The following is a 17,609-nucleotide window of genomic DNA, read 5'->3' as shown; positions in this document are numbered from 1 at the left end:
CCCAAGGAGTTTCCAATCACCCACAACTGTTTGGCGAAAACAATTTTAAGGACAGCAGTACTCCCTAGGAGCAACCAAATTTTCCTACTGATTATTTAATTAATTATACAACTTTTTTGCATGTTTTTGCAAGACAATGGGGTTAAGTGACTTGCACAAGGTCACACAAGCTAAGTAATTATTATAAAGCAACAATAATAATAGTTATTGTTATTATTATTGTTGTTGTTGTTATTAGATGTCTGGGGCCACATTTGAATTCAGGTTCTCCTGACTCCAGGGCTGGGGCTCTATCCATTGCACTATCTAGCTACCCCTAATTTTCTTTTTTTAAATACACAACTTTTTGAATTTACAGTGCAATCAGCCCTTTAGTAGAAGCAAACCTATTTCCGGAGACACATAATCTAACAAAGACTGGCTTATGAAATTGTAGTCATTGTTCACAACCCCAAATAAGCATTTTTAGACCTGAATTTATATGTGTAAAAGGAGAGAAAAGAAGGTATATGAGGTTCAGGAATTCCCATACATGAATTGATATTATCTAACACTATTATGGTCAGGAGCAGGAAAAGTTTTTTTTTAAAACTTTTTGAGGTTTATTTTGTGATGAATATCACTACTAGGTATATTCACCAATGAGGCCAAAGATGAGGAAAAGATCTTATAAACACAAAAATATTTATAGCATCTTGTGTTGCATCAGGAAATTAGAAACAGATTGAATGGTGCCTAATCCATGGATGAACAAATTGTGGTAATAATAGAAGGGAATATCACTGTACATTAAGAAACAACTAATATGAAGAATTCATGGAAACAAGTTATATGAATTGATATAATCAACCAACAAATATTCTTATTAAATGTCTACTACATGCCAGACACTGGGAGGATACTGAGACAAAAACCGAAGTCCCTGCCCTCATGACCACCACTGGGATAACAAAGGAAAAAAACAATGAAGGTCTTAAGAACTCTGATTCATGCAATGACCAGTTAGGACTTCACAGGGTAGGATCAGTGAAGCATTTACAGTGAAGGGGTAGCAGTTGGCCCAGTGGAGAGAGTACTAGCCCTAGTGTCAGGAGGACCAGATTCAAATCTAATTTCCTACACTTAATACTTACCTAGCTGTGTGACAAGTCACTTAACCCCACTGCCTTGCAAAAATTAAAAAAAAAAGTACAGTGAGATAGCATTAAGAAAAACCACCTGATGACTATCACCAGGATTTGGTGATAACAAAAATTATTTTGACAGATGATCAAATGTCTTTTTATCTATCAATAAGGTAATTAAAGATACCTTTTGTATTTTTGGCATCACGTCCACAGGACCAGTGATATTAGAAATTTTTATTTTTAGCCAGCATTTGAATACTTTATCCTATTTTTAAATACTAATTTAATTTTTTTTGTGTAATGATTATTAAAGTGGGTCAAACTCTCTACCCTTTTCTTCAGTGTATGGGAGAAGGGAAGATGTGCATAGTGCTGGGAATGGGCAAAAACAAGTGATAGATTGATATTGCCCACCCACAAGGAACTAAAGATGCTGCACTTGGATGAGCATTCTAAACTGCCTTATAACTGGCATCACAAACATTTTCCAAGCCTTTCAGCCAATGTCACTTGTGCCCCAATAATGACTCATATGGGGCATGTTGGGCACTGTCCTATCTGCTTTATCACTGGTACCTCATTTGGCCCTCAAACAATAGCACTGAGAAGGAGGTGCTCTTATCATCCTCATTTTGCAGTTGAGGATACTAAGGTAAGCAGAAATTAAGAGACTGGTCCAGAGTCACAAAGTGAGGTCAGGGGCAAAATATGAATCCAGGCTGTTTTAAGCTCTACACCTGGCATTACACATTCTTTCAGTCTATCTTCCAAGGAGAGGGATTATCTTTTATCTTATGGCAGTATCTCTGGAAAGATGCCAAGTGCCCATTTATCCCTGAATAAAAAAACAAAGCTGGATGTTCTTCACATACCCCTAGTAACCAGACAGCAGTTATTTATGCAGGGCTGGTTATTTTTCAGAATCTCCATGCTCGGTTTTTCAAAAATAGGAAAAATTTGACCTTCTATGTATCTGTGAAGTAGGCAGAGACTATACCTTCTAGTTGCATTATCATTCAAGCCTCGGGTCAGTTTTTAGTATTAACAAACTGAAGCTAAATAAATGGTTTACTTTGTGTTGCTCTTTTGTTAAAATCAACATCTGAACCTTAAGAAGTAATACCCCTGGGGTGGTTAGGTGGCACAGTGGATAGAGCCCTGGAGTCAAGAGTACCTGAGTTCAAATCCGACCTCAGACACTTAATAATTACCTAGCTATGTGGCCTTGGGCAAGCCTCTTAACCCCATTGCCTTGCAAAAACTAAAAATAAATAAACAAACAAACAAATAAATAAGTAAATAAGTAATACCCCCAGGGCAGCTAGGTGGTGCAGTGAAGGAGTTACAGAAGTAAGAGGACATGAGTTCAAATGCAACCTCAGACAATAATTAGCTAGCTGTGTGACATTTGACATTTATGCTGCTGGGCAAGTCACTTAACCCCAATTGCCTTGCAAAAAAAAAAAAAAAAAAAAAAGAATACCCCGAAGTCATGAGTGCTCAATTTATGTATATGACAGCCATAACACTGAGAAAAAATTTAAAGGAATAGTCCTTACCTGGATATTGTCGGATAGTAGACACTGAACTCGTGATGGGGGTATATGTATGTGCAGTCAATGGGTACGCAGAGGGTGGGTATGTTGGCAAAAAGTATTGGAACTGGACAGGGACAGATTGCCTAGAGGTAGAAAGAAAATTTTAGAGATATTTCACATGCTTATTAAATTGTCCTCTCCCTCAGGTCCAGGATGACTACTACTATGCCCCAAAATACTACATCAATAAACTCCCAGATTCAAGTATTTTTCATTTTGTTTATGGCCAATTCAGAAAACTTTTTTATTTCCTATCAATCAATATTGTTAATTTCTTCTAGTTCACATTTCAATTCTTTGATTACTCAGCTTTCTTTTGAAGCCATTTCACTCTTATTGTCTCATTGTGTAATAATTACAGTTACATCTTTGAACTTGGTTTCTATTACTTGGAAATACATTCTTTTAAAAAATTCCCTCTCAATTTTATTTCTTTAAAATTTTTTTAAAGATGCACCACTTAAAAAAAATTTCACAATAAGAAAATATAATAGAAAAGCTGTTAAAAACATAAGGCTTAAAATATTCAGCAAATTCTATTCACTATAAAAACTATAATGTTAGTTTTGTTTCACTAGCTTCTGAATATAAGTTTGATGACAGCTATCAGGATGTTTCTGGGTGTTTCTTAAATCACAAGCCTTCTTGAGATGAAGTTTATAAAACTTCTAAGTGAACTGTTCATCTCTAAAAATGTTAAATTAAAAGCATTTAGGTATCTTTTAAAATATTTCCTACTTAAAGTGTGTGCATATATCATATTCATTTATATATCTTCTAAACTGAACTATCACAAATGCAATATGAATCATTTTAAAATGACTTCCCTTGTATCATTAAATCGTTTTTTAGTATTCATTGCCATTGTTACCTGTGGAGATTTTGTATACTGTCAATCACCTGTTAAAATTTAAAATATCTTGATTTTGGTATTTTGACTATTTTAAAAACATACATATCTAAACACATACTCACATATCAGTGACATTTCTCATACACTGAAATTTGTAAAGTAATATAGGGGAAATTTGACTAAAACAGTCTCATAACTTTTAAACTCTATATGCTATTTTAAGATTAAAGTATATATGAAGCTTTTATACATACCTATTGTCATTTCTAGTTTCCATTGCAACAGGATTTGGAGAGGCCCGATGTCCAGGTATAGGGATAAGGCTACTCCTCTCTGTTGGATAATCTGGCTGGATCCGAGGAGAAGTATGTGTGATCTGCTGAGGGACTACCTTAGCTATGAAAAAAATTAAATAGGGCCTTCATTATTGTTTCCAATAAAGCACTCCTAGCAATGTCTATAAGAAACACCTGAATTCCAGAGGTGCGTGATTATTTTACTAACAAGGAGCAAGGAAAATAATTTCTAACAAGCATTATTAATGATCAAATATCTTCCATTACACTGTTTCTAAAAATATGATTCAAAGACTTCTTTGGAGTTCCTAAAAACCTCTAAGGTGATCTGCAAGATCAAAACTATTTTTCATAATAATACTAAGACATTTTAATTTCTAATGTAGTTAATAGATATAACCCTCATAAATAAAATCTCTTTAATAAAGGTACTGAGACCAAAAAAGTATTAAAATTGTTTCTTTGTCCCTTAATGTTTACAGACTAGAATGATGGGGGCAAATCTAAATCTAGTAAGACAGAATTTAATAAGGATAAATGAAGTCCTACACTTAAATTCTTTATAAAATCAATTACACAATAAACAAGATGGAGGAAACTTGATTCAATGACAGTTTATGTGAAAAGCATTTGAGGGTTTTAGTGGCATAAAACTCAATTATGAGTACCCAGTCAACATGACTAAATTAGGCAGAGTATGAATGCTGGTGGTTTTCCTGTAACCTTGGTCAAACCAGTTTATAATACCACATTTTAGCAAGAACACTGACACATTGGAGAAGGGCATCCAGGATTGTGAGATTGAAAATTTTTTCATACAAGATCAGGTAAAAGAACTGGGAATGCTATGGCTGAGGAAATCACGATAGCTCTCTTTCAAGTTTGTAAGGGGTTGTCTTGGAGAAAAATTATTAAATTTGTTTTATTTAATCCTGGAAGGCAGAATTAGCACCAAAGAGTAAAGTTGCAGAAAGGTAAACTGAATTTCACTAACAGGATGTATATAAGGTATCTAAATTTTAAACAACTAGAGATTGTCAAATGAAACCTGGATGATCACCTATTGGAATACTGAAGTTGAAATTCCTGTTCAGATAAAGGCTATTTGGTACATAAATTCTTTTTCAGTTCAAGACTATGGATAAAGTTGAAGAGATATTTACCTTTATCTCCTGCCTTTACTCTCCAACTCTTCCTTCACATTCCTCTCAAAGGAATGTTCCTAATGTAAATACCCATCATATTCTCCCTAGTTCAAAGACCTTGAATGATTCTTCTTTGCTTACTCTTTGGCAGCATGGTGTAATGAAAAGTTCACTAGACCTAGAGTCAAGAGAGACCTGAATTCTACTCCTTGTTCCTGATACTTATGGGATGTGTGACCATGGTTAAGTCATTTAACGTCTATAAGTCTCAGTTTCCTTATCTGTAAAATACTCAAAGACCAGTTGTGGAGCAAGTATTTTGTAAATTTTAAAGTGTTACAGAAATTGGACTTATGAGGCTAGCAGTCACCTAGGTTCCTGGCTACCTTTTTAGTGCTTCTTACTTCATATCTACTTTGTTCTACTAAAGCTACTCACTATTCCTTGATTTTTGTCATTCCTCCTGTTTCCAAACTTCCTGGATGCAACATTTTCTATACTTATAATACAATGCTAGCCTCTTTTTTTTAGCTAACAAAAAATATTTCTTTATCCATTCAAGGCCCAGATGAAAGGTTACTTCCTCCATGATGACTACCTTGAACTTCCCAACTCCAAATAATTCATATTTCCTCGATTTACTTATACCTGTTTGACATCTATGCACATTACTTGTATGTAATATAACCCAGACTAGATGTAAATTCCTTGAAGGAAAACATTTTTTTAATTCCAGTGCCAAGCAATGCCTTACCCACAGTATACATTTAGTAAATGTTTGCTGAGTTGAATGGGGAAAAAACAAAGTATATTTTAAAAACAGGAACTCATCAAATGAGGGGCATATCTATGTATCAGATATACAGTCAAAATGTAACTTTTCACATCAAAATACAAAAACAATGCAAGCAGCATTTAGAAAGAAGAAATTAGAAACCTGGCAGTTTCTAAAATAGAAGAGTAAGAGACCCTGGAATAAAAAAGGCAAAAGGTTTAGGCTTACAGCTAAGAATAACTTCCACTACAAAGCTATAATTTCACATGGGAAAAGAAGACATTTCATTGAGCATTTGACTTTCAAGCATTTCTGTTGAAAAGATCAAAGTTTAGTAGGAACAAAAAGTCAGAGAAATCAAGAAAGATAAATTTGAGCAACAGGAAGTAGCTGTTTGATAATATAATTCCAATACTGGGAAGATAAACAATGTGTTCCTTCAGAACTTAAATGTCTTCAAAGAGTATTTGGAGAACTAAAGAAGTAAAAATAGACCTTGGGAGTGAACTGATTTTATTCTGAAGATTAGAAGGGGGGCAGACACAAAAGAATAAAAGGAATTCACTAATGTACAGGAATAAAAGAGAGTTGAACTTGCTATTTCTCATAAATGGGGTAGAATGAAGAAAGGGGATAGCAACCTGAAGGAGGTGGTGAGGAGAGTAGGCTCTCTACCCGAAATGGACAAGACAGGACTTAAGATAAACAGATACATACATGCATAAAATACATCAAATAATAGTGAAATAAATAAAGCATGGGAGGCTATAATCAAGAGGGAAGAGAAAGACAGAATACTGCAAGCAAAATGAATTTTATCCCTGAAAGAGAATTTAAAAAGAAAAAATAAAACTAGATTCTAAGGATGTGTTTGTTAATTGGGGAATGATTAAATAGTGGTAACAAGAATGTAAAATTATTGCAATAATGATGAAAGAGTGTGATTATGAAATGAGTTAGAACAAAGAATACAATTTAATTAAGTTCAAGATTTAAGGCAATGGGGTTAAATGACTTTCTGAAGGTCACACAGCTAGACAATTATGTGTCTGATGGATTTGAACTCATGTACTCCTGACAGGTACTCACAGCTAGACAATTATGTGTCTGATGGATCTGAACTCATGTACTCCTGACAGGTACTCCAGGGCCAGTGCTCTATCCACTGTGCCACCTAGCTGCCCCTACCATATATTTCTAAGGAGCTACAAGATATCTGAATAATATAATTTATCTGAAGCATTACTTTCTGCAAAATATTTTAATTAAATAGCCCAGAAATGGTAGAGGGAGCCCCAGTTTCCTCAGTGCTGGGTTGGCAGAACCAGAAACTGAGAAGGTAGCAGAAGTGGTACTATCTCAGGTTTAAAGTTTCTAATGGGAAGGTCAAGGCCAACAAAAAAGCTATCTTCTTCTAATATTTTCTGACTTCATCCAAGGAGTAAGAGTGTTACCTTTTGGGCTATTTTATGACAGGGAGTCACTGGTGCAGGGGCACAAGAATATCTCCACTTCCCCCCAAAAAAGCCAAAAGAGATAACGCTCACCAGAGAAGAGGGGGGAAAAAAAAAGGAAGGGGCGGTTAGGTGGCATAGTGGATAGAGCACCAGCCCTGGAGTCAGGAGTCCCTGAGTTCAAATCCTGCCTCAGACACTTAATAATTACCTAGCTGTGTGGCCTTGGGCAAGCCACTTAACCCCATTTGCCTTACAAAACCCTTAAAAAAAAAGGAAATTCCTTTAGGGTATATGAAACAGATCTACATCCTAGTGTAGGTATGTCTGTTTGTTATTACTTCAGGTAGCAAAGTTACTGTCAGTGAACCATGCCACTAATGCCTAATCTAATACCCCTTTCTCAAACCTGATCTCCAATCTATTCCCCGCGTCCCCCACCAGTATATGGCACTTTGGATGACAATTTTTCCTGACTGGGTTTTCATGATAATCCTCTTTCTTAGTTTTCTTCCAATCTGTCTAGCCATTCTCCTCATGCTCTTTTTCTGTTTCTTTAGTTATCATGCTCTTGATTATGTCCCTGGACCCCTCCTCTTTTCAGTCAATTCTTTTGTACTAGAATACTTTTTTATTTAAGGTTTTTTTTTTTTGGCAAGGCAATGGGGTTAAGTGACTTGCCCAAGTCCACACAGCTAGGTAATTATTAAGTGTCTGAGGCCAAATTTGAACTCAGGTCCTCCTGATTCCAGAGCCGGTGCTCTATCTACTGGGTCACCTAGCCTCCCCTAGAATACTCTCTTACTAGCTCCTATAGGTTCAATTATCATCTGCAGATGAGATCATATCTATATACCAATAGTAAATTCACACTGCAAATAGCATTGGTGCAGGCCTGGGGCCACAGAAGGGGCAGGGTCATTTACCTATATCTAGTTCTCTATTCATCAACTCCAACTCCTTGCCAGACATCTCACACTGGATGTTTTGTAGATATGTCAAATTCATGTCAAAATAGAACTCATTATTTCCCCCTTAAAACCTTTCCAGTTCTAAAATTTCCTATCACTGTTAAGTATGCATTTTCTTGTTTCTCAGCTGTACTATGATAGTATCATAATCAACAACTCAGTGTCACACAGCTCACACAGTCAAACTATTGTCAAATCTTGTTCCTAACCTTCATAGTATCTCACATATACATATATTTGTGTGTGTGTGTGTGTGTGTGTGTGTGTGTGTGTGTGTGTGTGTATATATATACACACTCTTCTCTCCACTCTTAGACAAAACTCTAGATTCTAATCCCCCTTCAACCAGGCTACTATAAAGGCCTTTTGATTGGTCTATATATGTTAAATATACTATAATTATTCTATCTGAGAAATAAAGATATAGCAAAAAAAAATTTATAACCATGTGTTAGAATCATGGTATGTGACACTACAAGAAAGAGGCTTCAGGTCTCAATGCATAATATAACATTCTGGCTCAAAGACATATCCACTAACTATAGATTCTGAGGAATGGGAGAACAATAGCTTTCTAACTAGGTGATTCCAACCTTAGTCCTTTAGGACAGTTTTTGTCTATCAATTTTTAAATGACATTTTTTTCCACTTTTTATAGCTGAATAAAATTAAATCAGAGATGATTATATAAACTGGCCAAAGTTGACACTGCTCAAATTAGAATTTGAGTTACTTTTCAGTCCTGCCCATTATCCTTTAGATATTTAACATTTTAGCAACTATAACTTTGGTATTAGTTCACATATTGTACAATAGCTGGTTCTTATAAATTAAAGAATTAGCTACAAGATTTTTTGGAGGGTGTGCTTAAGGAGAGGAGTTAATGGGGAAGAAAATTAAGATTAATGACAATATCAAAGTTCTTGATTAGCCAAAAGTTTAATTATCCTCCAACATGTTCCTTATTGCAACATCAAATGTTTCAAAAGAATACAAAAATAAATTAGTCATTTGATAAAATTGACATAGACTGATCAAGAAAATAGTGAAGGGGCATCTAGGTGGCTCAGTGGATAAAGCACTGGCCCTGGAGTCAGGAGTACCTGGGTTCAAATCTGGTCTCAGGCACTTAATAATTACTTAGCTGTGTGGCCTTAGGCAAGCCACTTAAACCCCATTTGCTTTACAAAACAAAACAAAACAAAACAAAACAAAACAACCCAGAAAATAGTGGCTTTGCCAGAATGTCCCATAAGAATTCTTTTAAACTTCCCTTTCTGGTCCCTTCTCCAAGACACTTACCAACTGGAATATTTGAGGTGGTCACTGCAGTAGCATGAGACGAATGGGAGGGCATGGTCATGGTAACAATTGTACTTGTGGGTGCTTGTGTGTGTGACACAGATCCTGTTAAGAAAAAAAGTAAGTCCTAAACAACTATTTCTATTATCTTCATATTTTCAAGTTAGAGAAACATATATATAGGATTGAATAGGAAACAGGATTGAAATGAAATTCAAATACTTAGATCATCCTAAAAGTAGAAAGGTTCTTTTAGGAAATATATATTTAAAAAAATTTCAATTCCAAATTCTGTTTTCCCCATTCATGCTTTCCTACCATTTTAAAACAGAAAATGGGGATACCACTATAGAATATTGACATTTACCAGCTGTAGTTGCTGAGGGAATGGTGTTGGTGGCCAAAATGGGTGCCACGGTTGCTGCTGCCACTGGTGTACCACTACTGAAGATAGTCTTCTATAGGAGAATAAATAAAACAACACAGAATTGGAGTATTTTCTATTCTGTTTGAATTTAAAATCAAAATAGATCCTAAGAATGAGTAGAAAATGACCAATCTTTAATATTCTGGTTTTGGAGTCAATAAGCAAGATGTTAAATTACAGTTTACCATAAAGTTTTACCTGAGCCATAGTATGAAGCTGCTGTTTTGGTGTGCCGATGGCTGGATGTGATGGTAATGTGATTCTGGTTGTTGCATCCCTTGATTGTGCAGGACGCTGAATACTAATTGCTGCAGAAGGTGGATGTTGGATAGACAAGGTTGGCCGACTAAAAACAAATAAGATATTTACAAATTACTGAAAGACGTGATTCACAGGCATAGATCTTCATGTTGAGAGACATTACACCTTTATATTTTATCCTTTAGGCTGCATTAGAGAGTTGTATTTTCCTTAATTTCTAAAGAACTTATTTTAAATTACATTAGGCCTTTGCTCAGATTATTGAAATATTCAGTTAAAAATTGTACTCTTCAAACTTACTGAATGAAATATCATTAAAAACAATCCCAATGCATCAAAAATCATCTAAACTAATTTTTAGGCACTGAAAAGCCTACATTCCTACTCCCCAGAATTAAATTTCCAATCCATTAACTGCTAGCTATTATTATTATTATTATTATTCCTTTTTTTGGGGGGGGAGTTGCAAGGCAATGAGGGGCATAAGTGACTTGCCCAAGGCCACACAGATATTAAGTCTCAGAGAGTGCATTTGAACTCAGGTCCTCCTAGGTATTGTTATTCTTTTTTTTAGGGGTTTTTTAAAACAAGGCAGTGGAATTAAGTGACTTGCCCAAGGTCACACAGCTAGGCAATTTTTATGTGTCTGAGATCGGATTTGACCTCAGGTCCTCCTGACTCCAGGGCCTGTGCTCTATTTACCGCACCACCTAGCTGCCCTGGTATTCTTATTCTTAAAAGAGAAAGAATTATCTTCATGAGTACTTTCGATTTATTAGCATTTATACATGAATAGTATTCAACTGAATGCTACAAATGAAAATATACTTTGCAAAAATGCATACTTCATAATTTCACTCTTTATACTTATATTGTGGGCAGGACATTACCATTTCCCTCCCTCTCCCCTTAACAAGTACCACCAAAATTCGAGACAGGTTCATTTATCAGTCAAAGAGGTCTGCAATTTTTTTTTTTAGGTTTTTGCAAGGCAAATGAGGTTAAGTGGCTTGCCCAAGGCCACACAGCTAGGTAATTATAAGTGTCTGAGGCCGGATTTGAACTCAGGTACTCCTGACTCCACTGATGTTCTATTCACTGGGCCACCTAGCCGCCCCCCCAGTTTAGTCTTATAGTTAATGTAACAATTCTCAAATTTATTTAACAAAAAAATTTACAACAATGTGAAGCTGAACTCATTAAACATTATTTCCTAAAGATAATCATGCAGAAGTTTTGTGGGTGATTTGGAACTAAGATTAGATTTCATAAATTCATTTATTTGATATTGCATCTCTAAAGAATCCAACTAGACTAAGAATAACAGTAGAATACATAGTAATATACTTGTCTACTGATTCCTTTCACTATTTTTTCAAAACAAGCTCTTAAAGTATGATAAAATAAACTATTAATATCTTTTAATTTCATATCACTTTGGCTTTTGTGTTCTCTACTCACCTAAGGGTTGAATCAGTGGCATGAGCTGCTGTTGTTGTAATGACTGGAGATTGAGCTCTGGTGGCTGAAACAGTTGCTACCACAGCAGGAGGGATAGTATTTGAGGTGGTCACTGGGGGACGAGACTGAAAATAGAAAAAAAAAAAGTATGTCATTTTAAAAATGAAAAGTAAAATGAGAAATTTGTAATGCCGTACTTCGAGGGACAAGCTAAGAATTTTGATAGCTCATGTTTTTATGTTTTTCAGCAATGTTTCATGTCCACAATTCAGAAACAAGAAGGAAATACTGATTTTCAGTTTGACTATAGATGGAACAATATCATCAAAAGAAAATTTCAGATGCTTAATTTTTTTGGACAGTTTTATGCTCAAATTTCCAAATATAACCACAATCAAAATTCTCCTTTGTCATTCTTACACTTCAAGAGTTAAGTTTTAAAATTTTAATTTATCTATTGATTTTTTCCTCTATAGACATCTTATCAAAGCATGCCATATTTATGATTATTTTCAAATAGACTCCACTGGATAGCTGGAGAAAACAATTAGTTCTCAAAGCAGATTTTATTCTTCAAAAGGATGGGAAAGACCCAGAAAGGTCTGGACATTTTCATATAGATGTCTAGACAAGAGTTTTTAGTGTTAATTCTAAAACTATACTTACTATTTTTATACGCCCACACTCAGGTGGAGACTTTCTTATATTTTACTACCTAATCAGTCACCTAATCTTGAATCTGTAGGAGTCATGTTTAATTTTTGCCTCTTCCTAGGAGGTAGGATAGTGTGGAACAGTAGAGGAAAAAGAAAATAGATTTACAATCAGATCCTAGATCTGCAAATTACAATCTTAGTACCTTGGGGCAAATCCTTTACCTGTTTCCTTATTATAAAACAAGGAATTAGACTGCATGACTTCTAAGGTCTCTTCCCACTATAAATGGTTTTGTGATCCTTGCCCCCACAACTGATTCTCCAACAAAGTTACTTCCATTTGTCTCTTCTCTTACCTTCTCATTGCTACAACCCTAATGCAGACCCTCATGTCCTCAGATGTTTATTTTCCACTGATTTACTTGTCTCTGGTTTTCCCTCCTGCCAATTTATCTTTTTACAAAGTAACCAAATTAAACCACCCCTAAAACAAGACCTTAAGAATTAACACTCCTCAATAGCTCAGAGAATAAAATGAAAATTTATTTAAGGTCTTGTATAAACAATAACCCAAATAATGCTTTCAATTTCATTACCTACTATTTTCTTATCTAAATCTTTTCCTTAGTTGACATGATTTATATTGGAATCCCATCTTATGCAGTGTATAGATTCTAAAGCCAACATGTCAGGTGGAAAGTGTAGTCAAAATGTGTTTAACACAAGTTATAGCAATGAGGGGATTAGAATTGCAAGTGGTGGTGGGAACTGAATGAACCACATCAACTCTATGTGACTCAATTCTGGAGCTAGTTCAGTTTCCTTTCTATTCAATTGTAGATTTAGATCAATTTTCTCTTGTGCATAAATTTATTCAATTGTGGAAATTTGAACCTAGTCCTGTAAGACTGGGAAGCTGGACCACTTCCACCTGTTGCTTAGAGACCCTTAACTAAGGACTTGGATTATGCTCATCAGAAATCCTATTAAATCTGAAAACTGAGAACAGTTTTTATTCACAATTATACATTCCAAGCAACCCCATATGTCTTATCTGAAAACTGGTCTGTATTGCTTAATCAATTACTTTTCCATGCTCCTTTTACTGAATATAGACACCTAGGAGTAGTGGGACATCTCTTTTCTGATTTCAGAGAATTATATCTGTTCACTCTCACTGTCCTAACTAGGAAAGTCCTAATTTTTTTCCATTTAGAAATCAGACTATCTAATTTTGTATCGAGGTTGTTTTCTTTAAGTTAAATGGTTTTATTTGATTGTTTTTAAGGCATAAACATCTTGTCTTCCCCTGTATTCTGTCCAGAGCCAAAGCTAAGGAAAGCCACTGGTCCCAATTTGTTGGGGAATAGGTATGTTCTGCTTAATAAAAACCTTTGATTTCTCAGTCATTTCACCTTTCACCTACCACACTACTTCTCAGTCTCTTTCTTTTTCCTATGAACTCCTCTAAGACCTCCTTAACTGTGCTAAGTCTTCTCTCTGAAACAAAAATGTGAACTATAGATCAAGATTGTACTTTAGTCCTCTCTATAGTTACTGGAACATCAATCCACCAGTAACATCCTGACCATGAATAACTACTCAATACCTGTCCGTACCCTCCTCCCAAGACCATCACCTGCCTGGATTGGCTGATGAATGATGTGCTGTACTGCTGGCTGAGCTGTAGCTGCATTTGGCAACTGTGAAGTTGGCCTCAGGACTGTGGTAACCTTAGAACTGGACATCACAGCAGCAGCAGCTGCACCTAAAATATGAAATTACATTCTTAATTAATAAAACAATCTGCTTTGTCTCAGAAATGTAATTAACAGCTCAATTCTAACCATTAGAAAAGTAACACGAGCAAGAAGATAAGTAACCCTCAGTTATCAGAAGTTAGGTGGTGCAGTGGTTAGAGCACCAGACCTAAGTCAGGAAGATCTGAGTTCAAATTTGGTCTCAGATACTTATTAGCTATGTCACTGAACTAGTCACTTAACCCCTTTTTTACCTCAGTTTCTCATTGGTAAAAATGGAGAGACTATGGAGAAAGAAATGGCAAATCACTCCAGTGTCTTGCCAAGAAAACTCCATGGACAATAGCCACAGGATCATGTAGAGTCAGACACAACTGACCAATGACAAACCTGTGCTTAACTGAAATAGCCAATCCAATATAAAGGCAAGTAAAGGGCAGTTAGGTAGTGCAATGGATAGAGCACTGACCCTGGGGTCAGGAGGACCAGAGTTCAAATCTGATGTCAGACACTTAAAAATTGCCTAGCTGGGTGATCTTGGGCAAGTCCCTTAACCCTATTGCTTTAAATTAAAAAAAAAATTTTTTTTAAAGGTAACTACATAATAGTTGCTATGGATCTCTGGTTTCACTGATAAAAGAACAGATGAGGGAATTCCCCGTACCAATTCAAGCCATTACCTTCTCTGCAATTTTGGTTGCCTAATTACAAATTGTATGGTACTGAGTAATTACATAATTTGCCCAGGCACAGAGGTAAGACCTGAACTTAGATTTTCCTATCTAAGTCATTCCTCTTCTATTACAGATCTTTTGAAATTTTGAGGGGGGGAAAAATGTGCATCTGATCCCCCAAAATTACCAAAAATAATTATAGCTTATAATAATAATATAAAGTCTTTAAAAAAACTTTTATTTTTGCTTTTGTACCATCATTGGGCTTTTTATGACTAAAATGGCATGTTTTAATTGACTTTTATCTGCTACAGAAAGTGATTACCAGAAAAGCAAGTATGTGGTGAAGTTATAAGATCAATTAAAATCAATCATGCAAAAGAGCTATGTAAAATTTATAAAAGCCTCAAAATATACAAAATACATAAAACAATATCATGCCATTCATTCTCTCAATAGTTCAGGACTAAAGACAAACAAGAACATGCTAGAAATCTGGTATGGTTTTACATTTACCTGCAAATTCACACAATTGTAGGAAATATTATCCTTCAAATAAATATTCTGAGATACTTTGTACAACACTCCATAAGCCATGATAATCATCTATCTGGTTGTCCGATTAAAAGATCTGGGACAAAAGCTAGCATATTTACCTCGAGGTAAATGAGAAGCTCCAATGTGAAGAGGGGGCCCAGGAGCACTACTGCGAATGATGGACATCTGTACATTTGTGGTCATAATATGATGCAAATTACTGGGGTGTCCCTGCAATAAAAAAGAAGTAACGTATTTAACGTGCTTATTTAAAGCTTAAAAGTTGACTGTAAATCCTTTGTGTGTAGGAGAATTACTTTCAGACAGTAAGTATACAAATACTATATGCAATTAGGATTTAATAAGTTGTTTGGATGAATAAATTTTCTTAGAACTCATCAAGTCCTGGCTTACTTAATCTGTAAGATGCATGTAGATATATGTAAGATCTGGCAGTTTTACATACAGTCATCTATATTCCTGATGTTGCTATTAATCTACTGTGTTTATCCTGGTCAAACAAAACTTATTTCTGCTCTGGTCACTTTTTTGCTCATTCTTCTTAACTATAATGAAACTGTTCTGGACTACTAGAGTATAACTATCAACAGGTAAAAATAACGAGAAAATAGCAAAATGTGCCTCATTTCTGCTTCTACCAGCTCCTAAATTCCCAAACATAATTCCACCTTCCTCTTTCAAATAACAAAGATGTAATATACCACACATTGGTACTCAATAAAGATCAATAGCAGCCTGGGATTTTATTATGTAAAAAAAGTAAGAAAAACCTGTTGTCCACTGATTGTTGCCACAGGAATGGCTGAAGCTTGAGGGATGCTACTCTCCATTGTCACAGTCACCTGCCCTGGGACCTTGGGAGGGAGTGACAGGGTAGAAGGTGGAGCAGGAGCAATGGGACGGCTCGGCATGGTGGGTTTCAGAGGTGGCTGAAAACAAAAATAATATCAGTAGTTTTTCAAAATAAAATCATCTTTCATCCTTAAATCAAAAGTTAGAAGGGAAATCAGTTCATTTTTAATTAGTATGTAAGATTAGGATAGCCATTCAAACTCAACATGAATCAGTGGATTACTGGAATTGTCTCTAGAAAGATGATACATGATGGAAAAAAAAAACCCCAACCCCAAATCCCAAAATACTCCCATATGAATGTCATTTGTTTCAATCAATAATTATTAACTGTTCAATATGTACCAGATTCTGTGATAGGTGCTGAGGGCTATAAAGTCATTTTTGCACTTAAGGAGCTTTATTCTATTGGTCAAAAAACCATGAAGAACAAGTAAGGCAGAAATGAAGTAATTTTGGAGGGGAGGTAGAAATATCTCGGAGATGAGGAAAGACTTCACAGACAAGCTGGTGCTGGAGCCAAGTTTGAAGATACTAAGCCTCTAAGAGGTAGAGGGCACTAAGGAGAGAATGTATCCTAGGCAATTGGCCATGCCTAGTGCAAAGGTCCAGAAGGGGTAGAGGGAATGTTGTATTTGACAAAAGCAAGAAGGCGAGTTTGGCGAAACTAAGGTGTGAAGGGGACTAATATACAAGAACATAGGATAGATGAAATAGGGCTAAGCTGTGAAGAGCTTCAACAGCAAAAGAAGTTATAGTCAGGTAACTGGAGGGCCAATGGAATTTTTTGAATAAGGACTTGGTCAGATCTGTGCTTTAGGAAAATCACTTTAGTCACTCTGTAAAGGCTAGAGAAGAGGTAGAAAAGATATGAGATTCAGAGACTAATAAAGAGGCATTTGTTACAATCTGGGCAAGAGTTGATGAGGGCCTGAAATATGGTGGTGTGGTACTTGCTTGGTGGAAAGGAGAGGACAGATATGAAAAATAAGATTTGAAAACCAACTGGATAAGGGAAGTGAGTGAGAATGAGGAGCTGATGAGGTCATGTGCTATCCTTAGCAGAAAAGGAAGGGTTAAGTTCTTAAACCTAAAGGGCAACAAAAATATGCATACCCTTTGATGCAGCAATACCACTACTGGGTCTATACTCTGAAGAGATCATGGAAAAAGGATAAAAACATCACTTGCACAAAAATATTCATAGAAGCCCTGTTTGTGGTGGCAAAGAACTGGAAATCAAGTAAATGCCCTTCAATTGGGGAATGGCCTAGCAAACTGTGGTATATGTATGTCATGGAACACTACTGTTCTATTAGAAACCAGGAGGGATGGGAATTCAGGGAAGCCTGGAGGGATTCACATGAATTGATGCTGAGTGAGATGAGCAGAACCAGAAGAACATTGTACACCCTAACAGCAACATGGGGGCGATGATC

The 17,609-nt window shown here is 35.8% G+C and overlaps 1 protein-coding gene across 6 annotated transcripts in view; it reads right to left on the bottom strand.

Moving 5' to 3' along the window:
* Positions 1–17,609, bottom strand: part of SAP130 (Sin3A associated protein 130) — a 49,728-nt gene that overhangs the window by 13,630 nt on the left and 18,489 nt on the right. For all 6 annotated transcript variants that reach the window (XM_074214914.1, XM_074214915.1, XM_074214912.1 and 3 more), the window contains exons 4-12: positions 16,089–16,247; positions 15,417–15,528; positions 13,970–14,094; positions 11,671–11,795; positions 10,147–10,294; positions 9,889–9,979; positions 9,522–9,626; positions 3,833–3,974; positions 2,687–2,808 (exon numbers count right to left, since the gene is read on the bottom strand). In XM_074214914.1, coding sequence (XP_074071015.1) covers positions 2,687–2,808; positions 3,833–3,974; positions 9,522–9,626; positions 9,889–9,979; positions 10,147–10,294; positions 11,671–11,795; positions 13,970–14,094; positions 15,417–15,528; positions 16,089–16,247 — 1,129 coding nt within the window. The remainder of the gene's footprint in view (positions 1–2,686; positions 2,809–3,832; positions 3,975–9,521; positions 9,627–9,888; positions 9,980–10,146; positions 10,295–11,670; positions 11,796–13,969; positions 14,095–15,416; positions 15,529–16,088; positions 16,248–17,609) is intronic.

The sequence above is a fragment of the Macrotis lagotis genome, chromosome 1 (genome assembly GCF_037893015.1).
Source record: "Macrotis lagotis isolate mMagLag1 chromosome 1, bilby.v1.9.chrom.fasta, whole genome shotgun sequence".
NCBI classification, from domain to species: domain Eukaryota; kingdom Metazoa; phylum Chordata; class Mammalia; order Peramelemorphia; family Peramelidae; genus Macrotis; species Macrotis lagotis.
Note: the sequence above shows the minus strand (reverse complement) of the source record. Positions and strands in the feature narration are given on the sequence as shown.